The sequence below is a fragment of the Denticeps clupeoides genome, chromosome 3 (assembly GCF_900700375.1).
Source record: "Denticeps clupeoides chromosome 3, fDenClu1.1, whole genome shotgun sequence".
NCBI classification, from domain to species: domain Eukaryota; kingdom Metazoa; phylum Chordata; class Actinopteri; order Clupeiformes; family Denticipitidae; genus Denticeps; species Denticeps clupeoides.
Window position 1 is genome coordinate 24,979,496 of NC_041709.1, and position 11,268 is coordinate 24,990,763.

Genomic DNA, 11,268 nt, shown 5'->3' on the forward strand with positions numbered 1-11,268 from the left:
TGACACTAAGCCGTATCTGATGTGTCAAAGGCGGGGCTTGCTTTGTGATTTTGCTTGGAGTCTGGAGTAGACTTCTTGCCCAAGACACAAGATTATTAATTAATACGCACCTCTCTGAGAAGTTCCACCAATGTCCCGCAGGTTGATGGTGGATTGATCTCGGATCCTGGGATGTTTTATACCATCTCCTTGACCTAGCATTGATGCATTTAATAGGACTTCAGATCTATCTATGTAACTGAATATTCTGAATATTGGGCTTTAATTCTTTGGAATGGGAAGGTAAAATTTGACAATTTTATTTTTTGAGCCTGAAAATAAGTCCATCTCAACAGTCCAACCCCAAACAGGAAATATACAAAACACGTCTGCATTCCTTTGTTTTTATGTGTTTTATACTTTTTTTTTTACTTCATTAAACCTCTTAAGTCTAATAATTCATGCCTGTATCTAAAAGCAGCTTTGCATTTAGCGGCCTTACCGTTTGGCTGTGTTCTCAGCTTTACGTTAGTGTTTATGCTAAGTGGCGAAATTCGCAATGCTGCAAATAAATTGGAAGGAGATTGAAATGTAATTCCGCAGCAGCATAGGCCAGCAAGGCCCGATTACAAGATTACATGTGCCTTCCTGCCCTCTGATCCCACCCCATTAGCTCCTCAGGAGGCCCGAGTTGCGTAAGTGCGGCCATCAGATTGAGCTTGCGGAGCAGTTAGCGGTGAAGTCTGCTGCCCCTGTGGTTAAATATCTGGCACTGATTAGCGACAGCCAATGAGCGCGTAGGATGCAGGATGATGTAAAATGCCATGCAGAGCAGATCAAGGACCCGATCAAGCAAATCGTGGCGCATCCAAAATATGTTTATGCACGAGCTCTTAAAAAGAAAAATCCAGTGTTTATTTGCCATAATAATTCCACATGTGAAAAGATTCATTTGTTTTAGTCTGTAGTGACTTGCTTGCTGAGACTTTGTGGGTCTGTCATCGCTGGAAACCCCCTCTCAAGTCAGTCTTCAGCAGTTGGTTTTTAAACTGCATTTTGAGGCATTTTGACCAAAACAGTACGCTTGCAACCTGGACACAAAACATCAGGTAGACGTTGTGGTCCAGCATCTGTAGAAGAAGTCTGAAGAGAATCTGTTCTGTGCGCCTCCTTCCAGGCATATGAGCGGCGGTTTCCCACCTGTCCGCTGATCCCCATGTTCGTGGGCAGCGACGTGATGAACGAGGAGGCGAGCGAAGATGGCTGCAGCCACAACGTCGAGAGGCGATGCAAGCTGGACGTGGACGCCCCACGCCTTCTCAAAAGGGTGCGTTTGTTATGATGAGCCTTTTAAGGGACCGTGTTCCATTGTGAGGGAGCAGTGAGTTCAGAACTGAGAGGCGGTGGCCCGTTCCGTTCTGTGTTCTGTCTGCAGATTGCGGGGGTGGACTACGTCTACTTCATTCAGAAGAACTCCCTGAACCGACACGATAGAACGCTGCACATCGAGTCCCACAACGAGACCTTCTCCAGCCGAATCATCGTCCACGAGCTCTGCTGTTATTCGGTGAGCCCACAAAACCACACACACCAAATCTTTAACACATTTGAGGTATGACCTGAATGTCAACAGTTTCCTGTGTGTGCTGGAAATATTTTTGCCCGCCACGATTGGTGATGAAAGGTCTCGTTATCTCCACGCTGGACCTTTCAGTCAGCCCCACATAAATCACGCTGGACCTCTGCTGACTGCTCTCACGTGCCAGCGGTTCAGGCATCCCGACGCGTCTGGGTCTCGGGTTTTTGGAGTGAACGGGGTCAGCCACGGGCTACAAGCGGTGCAGCGTTCCAGCGGAGTTGAGTCAGAGGTCAGCCTGGAGACTGCAGTATCTGGGCATGAGTCCACAAGGGCGTCTGTGCTGATTATATTGGGCCCTGAAGATGTCATATAAGGGAAACAATCCTCAATCTGCGGTGCACACATGAAGTTCTTGTGTTCTGATAGCCATTAAAAGTTCTGACACACTGTATATCAGAGCTTGGTCTTGTTAGAAGGGTGACCAGATGCAATCTGAACAAGTTGGGGACTATTTGGCACGGGTCACCAATGTAAATGAGTCACGTTTTTGAGTCACCTTGAGCATTGTTCCTTTCTGTTGTTGAAAGCATCCTGCACACAGATCTGAACTGGCAGGTTTCAGATTTATCCATCCAAGAGTTATATTCTCATTTTACCCGCAAAGTCGCAGCAGTTTGACCAATCTGTGAATTCTGCACAACCTTACAACATTGTCCATTCAAATATGAAACTTCAGCTACACTTCCTACCACAATTTAAACCTTGAAGAAATTGGTTAAAAGCATTGCAATGTCCATTACAATTTATTGTTTCTGTAGAAAAGATGTATTTTATGCACATGTTTTACACACCCACACATACACAAGCTTGTGAGCTTCTGTTTACCGGAATTGATTGAGGGTAATAAAGGGCTGTTGAAGCCGCTGCTCTCGTCATACTCTCCAAGCTGATGTCAGGATGGGATTTTATGTTTATTAGAAATGTTGCCTTGTCCGTATTGGTCTACTCTTACTTCAACGTAGACCGTGCGAGTAACTTAGCTAAGGTCGTGTCCAAGGCCTTCATAGTCCCGCCTCCTGAGGCACTAGGAACAGGTCAGATGGCCCAGCATTGGCCACTGAGCACCTGAGCAGCCGTATGGAAAGATCATGGTCTCACTTTACATGAATTATGCTCGGTGTGGCGAACGCACAGTGGATGTAGAAAAATAAATGAAAATTCGGGTTGTGCCTGCAGGTGTCCGTCTGGCATGCAAATAGAACAATTTTTATGAGAAGTGCGGCCTTGCATGGATTTCATCTGCTGAATGCGGTTGAGATGCAAAGCAACATTCAAACCTGCTGTGGATTGCTGAGCAAACACGGAAATATGTGCTGCTTTGAATGAGTTCCCTCCTCTCCCACCGGTTATGTAAGTGTTTCCATAGTGACCATGTGTTCTATACGGCCGGTGACAGGTGCACCCGGAGAATGAGGACTGGACATGTTTCGAGCAGACGGCCAGCCTGGACATCAAGTCTTTCTTCGGCTTCGAGAGCACAGTGGAGAAGATCGCCATGAAGCAGTACGCCAGCAGTATCAAGAAGGTGGGCGTGGCCAGTCACTGTGCATTACAACAATCCCTACGGATCTTAGTTCTAATCACAGTCAGTGTTTTTCGATATTGTGCAAGCAGGCAGTTGGCAATTTTAATATTAGAAATAATAAATCACAACAACAATAAATCACAAGCTAGAAGGACAACAGTGACATCCTCCATGCATCAAAAAAAATTGATGAGGCGTAACCAACCCTGGAAGGCACTTTATATTACACATTTTTGGGTTTAACATTGGTTTTAACATTTTCTGCATATATGATTTTATATATACATTAGGAGTTGTTTTTGGCTAATATTAGCAAAAAAAATTATTTATTTTTCTTTAAAATGCTCCTGTTACTGTAGCGTCCTCAGTAATTGTTAAAAGCGGAAAAACTGCTTCATGTCTACTGCTGCAGAGGTTCTTCTATGAAATAAATATAGTGGTCCTGACATGATCACATTTTGTTCTAGGTCATCCACTTGGATTTGTGTAAATTACTATCAGGATTTTGTACAACGTGTGCAGAGTAAAAGAAGAACAGTTGGGGTGTGGCGTGTTGTGACTTGTCATGCCGGGTCTTGTTCCTGATGGTAATTAGGTAAACGATCGCTACACGCACACTCACTCACACTCTCTGCCTCCCTCATGTCCCACAGGGCAAAGAGATCATAGAGTTCTACTTGAAGGAGTTGGAGGACGAAGGGATCACCTTCATCCCCCGCTGGGCTCCTGCCACTGCCTCCCCAGTTAAGGCGGTCGTCACGGCGGCCCTGCCCTACCTGCCACTCACCCCGGCCATCTCGATCACCGCCCCCACTGACGGCGCCAACGACAGCTACGCCTGCAAGGAGGGCAGCAGCCCACCCAGCAGCCTGAACGAGGCCGGGGCTTCCACCCCAGATGGTGAGGAGGTGGTTGGTCTTTGTAGAAAAGGCCGTTATTCCCGTTCTCGTTAGATTTGCTTCACTTTTAATGCAAACGGACCAAAATAGGCACTGAAGTTGAGAATCGTTCATATTAGTTCCTGCTTTTTCCACCTCGGCATCATGGGACATTCCTGTTTTCCATAAAGTACAACTGCTGTAGAAGCACCGCTTGAGCTGTTTGACTTACAAGTGAGTTTGTCGGGTAAACATGACCTATAGATTTATCACCCATAAAGTTATAATTCCAGACAATATTAGCAGATAATGTTTGAATCATTTTGTAGGTGTACATATTGTATAGATATTGTTTATAAACTCCTAAAGCTTGGCAATTTATACGATCTCGGTTAATGATCGTGAAAAAATATGGCCATTAATGTGTGAATGCAGCATAAAGCCACTGCTCAGAATATTTTGTACAGTTGATCGTGTTTTTTGGTTCATAGTTGTGAAGACTGAATAATTTGTGTGGCAGATAAACTGGATGCAGACTATATCAAGCGCTACCTCGGAGACCTGACACCTTTGCAGGAAAGCTGCCTGATCCGCCTCCGCTGCTGGCTCCAGGAGACGCACAAGGGCAAAGTAGGATGTGATTGTATACACACACACGCACACACACTTTTCCGGCTTCATTGCTCACACACCCAGAAGCTTTACACCGCTTTATGCATGGCTGATATTTGTCAATATTTGTATATGCAGGCTATTGCAGATAACTGCTGCCTGGTGGAAGACCTGTGCTCTATGTGTCTTTTAAAAAATGGATTTTAGATTTTTGTTGTTCTAAAACTGAAGTAATCATGGTCAGGTAAAAAGTTATTGCATGTTTATTTAATTAGTTTAGGCTCTTGCTAATGGCAAGTGACACGTAATTGAAAATTGCATATTTGAAGATGCATCCTCGGTACACACTAACTCACTACTACTGCGGCTTTTCCCTCAGATCCCTAAAGATGAGCACATCCTCCGTTTCCTGCGAGCTCGAGACTTCAACGTGGATAAGGCGCGGGAGATCCTGTGCCAGTCCCTGACCTGGAGGAAGCAGCACCAGGTGGACTACCTCCTGGACACGTGGAGCTGCCCTCAAGTCCTGCACGACTACTACACAGGGGGCTGGCACCACCATGACAAGGGTGAGGCTGCAGGCGCAGTCACATGCCATAATGCATGTTACGATAATGCAACACAACACATCTTTGTAAAAACAGAGATGCATATAATTAAGTGTCATTGTGAAACACTGCAGCACAGCACACTCTGCAGTGGGCAGCCATGACAGGCGCCCGGGGAGCAGTGTGTGAGGATGGAACCTTGATCAGTGGCACCCTGGTGGTTCAGGATTTAAACATGCCTATATAAATAGGCATGAATGAATCATTGTATATTCAGTGTTTTATGAGCTACCAGGTTAACATACAGACAGGTTGTCAGGTGATTCAGGTATTTTGGGATTTAGAAACATGAAACAAAAACCATGAATTTAAGATCATGCCTTCATGGACTCCAAAAGCTGTTATTCTATCCAGCAGAACTTTGGATAGTACTCAATTTTAATTTTTAATATAGTGATTTTTCTAAAAGAAAGTACCATTTATGATGATTTATTGACAGATGTTGTAGAGCATTTGTAGTATCTAGAATTCGGGTTGTTATTTATAAACTGACGTATTAAAGTAGATTGACAGGACGTGTGTTTGTATAACCTGCTGTAACCTCAGCAGTAAAGAATTAGCGTTTGCTGTTTAATCCTCTCAGCACCTGCAGCCCGAATGGACTCTTTCTTTTACGTAACGTATCCGTGTTCTTGATCAGCCTCCGCTGCACGTTTTGTACTGGCGCCTCCGCTGCCAAGGACACGGCGTCTCATATCAGAGCGCCATCTGTGTGGCTCTGTGTGTCGTCTCCATCGACGAGAATCTATCACAACACACATAAAAAACACACACACACACACCAGCATGTCAACCCTCACTCACGCACTGACATATCCAGTTAGCGGCACCTCTAATTATCAGTAGTGTGGCTAAATTTAGCGGAGCCCCATGAGCCTGTGTGTGTGCCTGTGTGTGTGACCATGCACACACACACACGCAGATACACATCTCATACACAGGTATTGTTTCTTTTGATAGAATTTGATACACACATGACTTCAGTATATCGTTTTTCAGTTTATTCACACAGTGATACTCAAAGATATAAAATATTTATTTTTATATTAATCCAGTATTATTCATTTGTTAATGATAAACGAAAGTGAAACAAATCATCTGAGGACAAATACACGAAACCTTGACAGCTTAGTGGTCCCAAAAAAAAAAATAATAATAAAGGGCCTGTGACCGACCTCCTTTTAAGGAATCTACTATGACGTTTTTAATAATGTTTCTTTATTCTGCAGTTTAATAATGTGTGCTGAACTGTCTTTTGAGAGTAATATGATCTGCTTCCACCTAGATGGACGTCCCCTCTACATCCTGCGCTTGGGTCAGATGGACACTAAAGGCCTGGTCCGTGCCCTGGGAGAGGAGTCGTTGCTCCGACATGTAAGAGCTGCGCCTATTTTGTCTCCCAGAATGCATTCTTAGCGTTTAATGTCGATGATGATGAGATGTAACTGTCGTGTGTTCTTATCTAGGTGCTGTCCATCAACGAGGAAGGCCTGAGGCGCTGCGAGGAGAACACCAAGGTATTCGGCAGACCGATCAGGTAAAAGGTTCTTTTTATGTTCCGCGGCATCTTCTCTCACCACAAAATGTGCCTCGTATCGAACCCTGCTTTTTAGTTTAAAATTTTATCAGCTGTTTTATCTTAACTGATGTTTGAAATACACTGGCGAATGTTTTTTTTTTAATGAAATATACACCCACTCAGCTGCTGGACATGTCTCGTGGATCTGGAGGGTTTAAACATGCGCCACCTCTGGAGACCTGGCGTGAAAGCCCTGTTGAGGATCATCGAGGTGGTGGAGGCCAACTACCCCGAGACCCTGGGCCGCCTGCTGATCCTGAGGGCTCCCAGAGTCTTCCCTGTGCTCTGGACCCTGGTGGGTTAAAAAAATGAAATGAAGGAAATAAGTCTCATATTTAGCTGGTAATTAGGATCAGATTTCCCTTCACACAAGTGAGGGGGAAAAGCTTATTTACAAATGTTTTAATAAAAAGTGAGCATGAAGGGATAGGTCAGTCTTATTAGATGCTTTTTTCTCCAGGGTTTGAGACATACAGAGATGTATAGTGTATATGTTACATATTAGTTACACTAGGTGTTTGGAAAGTTACAACGACAGATGTCTGTCTGTGCGTTTATGGTTTATGCACTTGTCTGGAAAAGCCTGCAATATTTTGTTTGGGTGCAGAAGCGTCTCCCGGGGAAACTGAAGACTGAAATGTTCATAATTCATTCAGCAGCAAATGTATGTGCATAAAGAGCATAAAATGTCATAATGATAGCAAAATAAATGATTGCATCCATGTGCCCTGCCTGGTAGTAAAGTGAGTGTTTCAAATGAAAAAAGAAATCTAGTTTTGGTTGGAAGTGTGGAGAATGGTAAATGGAAGAGAGAAAGATTTAAGAGTAGCCCACTGTGTATGAGTCTACTGTGGGCTTAGAATGTGTGTGAATTGGTTTCTAAATCTGTATGTGCATGTGTGAAAGAAAGCGTTAGTCTGTTTAATAAATATATGGACTATGGTTTTGTCACGTTGCTGATTTGTTCTTATTGTTCCTCAATTGTAGGTCAGCCCGTTCATTGATGAAAACACCAGGAAGAAATTCCTCATCTACGCAGGGAACGACTACCAGGGCCCGGGCGGTCTGGTGGACTACATAGATAAAGAGATCATCCCTGACTTCCTGGGAGGCGAGTGCATGGTGAGGACAAAAGCGAGTCGTTATTTTCTGAACCAACCCTGCAGTCGTCTGCGTGTTTTGTTTAAACTGTTCTGCCTCCGGTGTAACGAACTTGAGGTTTGAGTGGATGAGGGAGAACAATAAAGGCAGAAGGGTGAGATATGCTGACATGTCCTGAAAGTTCAGGCACACATGCAGGCATAACTTCAGCCAAGTGCATGTATATTGGCCACAAATGAAGTGAAAGTGAAGTGATTGTCATTGTGAAACACTGCAGCACAGCACACGGTGACACAACGAAATGTGTCCTCTGCTTTTAACCATCACCCTTGGTGAGCAGTGGGCAGCCATGACTGGCGCCCGGGGAACAGTGTGTGGGGACTGTATACAAGTTATCTACCCTTCTACCCAAATCTAGGTTGTTGGTCTGCATTACCATTAGGTCTACATTTTTGCTTGAAATTCATATATGCACCTTTCTACTAGCAAAGGGATAATAAGATATTTTAATCGTTGTAGAGTTATTATACAAAGCAAAAATACTTACTAGAACTACAAAAGACTTGATATTTAGAATTTAGGGAGATTTGTTTTCAATAGAATATTGTTCATTGTGTATATTCAGTTTTACTCTGAAAGTTTGCACCACAAATAAATAAATAAATGAATAAATAAATAAATAAATAATCAAGGGGTGTTTTAATTTGTCAATGGAGTTTAGTTGAGAAGGAATATAGCGCATGGTGCTTTGCTCAGTGGCACCTTAACCACTAGGGCCCCACTGCCCGCTATGTGTGCTGTGGACTTCACCTAATGGAACCTGTAGAGACAGCTTGTAATGAATTTACACCAGTTACACTTGTTGATGTGGAGTGGTCTGTCTCACTGCTCTTCCAATCAGTGCGAGGTTCCGGAGGGAGGACTGGTGCCCAAGTCTCTGTACCGCACACCAGAGGAGCTGGAGAACGAGGACCTCCGCCTGTGGACCGAGACCATCTACCAGAGCGCCAGCGTCTTCAAGGGCGCGCCACACGAGGTGAGGACGCCCCCACCCCACTGGAGCCCACTCTCAATCCACGTCTTGAAGTGGAAAGTTTCCGACCAGCGTCCTACAGCTGTGGAACGTTGGCGCCTCCCACTGGTGGCAAATGCAAACACGGTTACTGCAGTTTTTTTTACCGCAGTGAGAGTCACGTGAATCGAATCATGATTTCTTTCCCCCAAAAAAAATGTCCTCATTTTGAAATGATTATCTTGTGTTAAGTCTGCGGCTCCCCGTCCACAGGTCCACATCGAGATCATCGACGCCTCCTCTGTCATCACCTGGGACTTTGATGTGTGCAAGGGCAACGTGATGTTCAACATCTACCACTCCAAGCGCGCCCCGCAGCTGCCCAAGAAGGAGCCGCTTGCGGCCCACACGATCACATCGCCCGGGGGCAACAACGTGCAGCTCATCGACAAATCCTGGCAGCTGGGCCAGGACTACAGCATGGTGGAGTCGCCGCTCACGTGCAAGGAGGGCGAGAGCGTGCAGGTCCGTGTGGGGCGGGGTCAACCGGTGTCACATGAAGCAGTCTTTTTCTTGGTGTGTTGACAGTGCGCTACTTGATCCTCACAGACTGGAATTAAAGGCGGCTTTCCAAGGATCACCTGACAGTATCCCACAATAACACATCATGTATTTAATTTCAGGATTTTATTGCGCTAGGCCTGTTTATCTCTAATTATATAATCTATTAAATAATCTAATTATGAAAATTGGGACGCTGCATTTTAAAATCAATTAAAATTTTAATGGATACAGTTAATGGCCTGGGCCTCTTTGCCACCCACACCTTGTTAATATAAAAAATGTCAATCTTTAGTCTTTTTCTAAATGCTTTATAACATCCATTCTAGGTGTGAAACAACATGAGGTGTGGTGAGGTTTTAATTCACCTAATTTCCTGACTTTTGTTCTTCTGTATTTTTTAATACATTTTCCTTTTATTACTGTTTTTATTGTTCCTTTTTAATAGACCTCAACCCCTCTATTTGTCTCTGGCTTCTGCAGGGCTCCCACGTGACTCGGTGGCCGGGTTTCTACATCCTCCAGTGGAAGTTCCACAGCATGCCAGCCTGCGCCGCCACCAACCTGCCGCGAGTGGACGACGTCCTTGCCACCCTGCAGGTCTCCTCGCACAAGTGCAAGGTCATGTACTACACAGAGGTGCTGCGCTCAGAGGACTTCAGGTATGAGAATCAAGTCCACCTCATCAAGTCAGTATCCCGCTCCTCATTAACTGAAACTGTGCAGGACATAAATTCTGTTTTCCCATCATTCTGATCCACTATAATCCTCCCATAATGTCACAGCATGTATGAAATAAGACACAGTAAGCAGTCCTCTTTGTTCCCTGTGTTGGAGACAAGAAACTAACTCCCTGCCCAGCCCTTTTTGATTGTGTGATTTATTTCTGGAAGATAAAGTTTTGAATTATTGTAATGATTATTCAGGATCATTTAAACCTCCTCCTATCAATATGTCCATGTCCAGGTGTCCTTCTCCCTTCCTTAGTTTCCCTCTCTTCTCTAGACTCCTAATACCCTTTGTACACAGGGTTTATCAAGGACCCACAACCAACATGCAGGTTATCAATTCTTTCAGTGGTGAGGCAGTGGTGGCAGTTGGCACTATGTGCTGTGCTGCAGTGTTTCACAATGACAATCACTTAATTTTCATTCAAGCGTCCTGGTGGGGGAACTAGTGAATGTGATGTTGGTGAACATGACCCACATGCTTAAGTAGGGAAAGTGAAATATCAAATACAAGAATACAGACAGTTGAAAAAGCATCTTGTCTCTCACACACACACAATGTTAACATACAACAAATGCAGCAGTTATTATTAAAATAAATGTATAAATATTTATTTAGATCTAAGTTCAGAAGGTTTTGGTGCCAGTTTTATTTCAATAAGATGAAATAATTTTCCAAGTTTTGTGTTCCTGTGTTCTAGATGTATCCCTGGTGTGTGTAATTTCAGTGTGTATTGAAATATTACAGATTACTCTGTTTAGAAACTGCTAGTTATTACATTTTTCCATAACCTTTTTTTTTATGTAATCTGTACCAGAGCCAGGCCGCATTGGCATATTTTCTTTCAGGTTAACGTCAGCCAGGGTTCAGCGAGGCGAGTTAGTGCAGTGAAGCCATGTCTGCAGCTGCTGCTTCACCTTTCTTTTCCCACCTCTCTCTCTCTCTCTCTCTCCCTCTATGTTCTGTTGACCGGCCCGTTGTTCTCTTGTCCCTCCTCCCCCACCGCAAAGAACGGCTTGCTGTGATGTGCACAGTTTGTAAGTGG

The 11,268-nt window shown here is 44.2% G+C and overlaps 1 protein-coding gene across 3 annotated transcripts in view; it reads left to right on the forward strand.

Annotated features, from left to right (window-relative positions):
• The window catches only part of LOC114787101 (SEC14-like protein 1), a 28,079-nt gene that overhangs the window by 11,338 nt on the left and 5,473 nt on the right, over window positions 1-11,268 (forward strand). For 2 of the 3 annotated variants that reach the window (XM_028974873.1, XM_028974875.1), the window contains 14 exons: window positions 1,157-1,306; window positions 1,415-1,546; window positions 3,015-3,143; window positions 3,797-4,043; window positions 4,542-4,651; window positions 5,013-5,202; window positions 6,527-6,615; window positions 6,708-6,778; window positions 6,944-7,115; window positions 7,808-7,942; window positions 8,823-8,957; window positions 9,207-9,458; window positions 9,978-10,156; window positions 11,234-11,260. In XM_028974873.1, the coding sequence (XP_028830706.1) occupies window positions 1,157-1,306; window positions 1,415-1,546; window positions 3,015-3,143; window positions 3,797-4,043; window positions 4,542-4,651; window positions 5,013-5,202; window positions 6,527-6,615; window positions 6,708-6,778; window positions 6,944-7,115; window positions 7,808-7,942; window positions 8,823-8,957; window positions 9,207-9,458; window positions 9,978-10,156; window positions 11,234-11,260 (2,018 nt within the window). The remainder of the gene's footprint in view (window positions 1-1,156; window positions 1,307-1,414; window positions 1,547-3,014; window positions 3,144-3,796; window positions 4,044-4,541; window positions 4,652-5,012; window positions 5,203-6,526; window positions 6,616-6,707; window positions 6,779-6,943; window positions 7,116-7,807; window positions 7,943-8,822; window positions 8,958-9,206; window positions 9,459-9,977; window positions 10,157-11,233; window positions 11,261-11,268) is intronic. The other variant, XM_028974874.1, reaches the window with a different exon arrangement.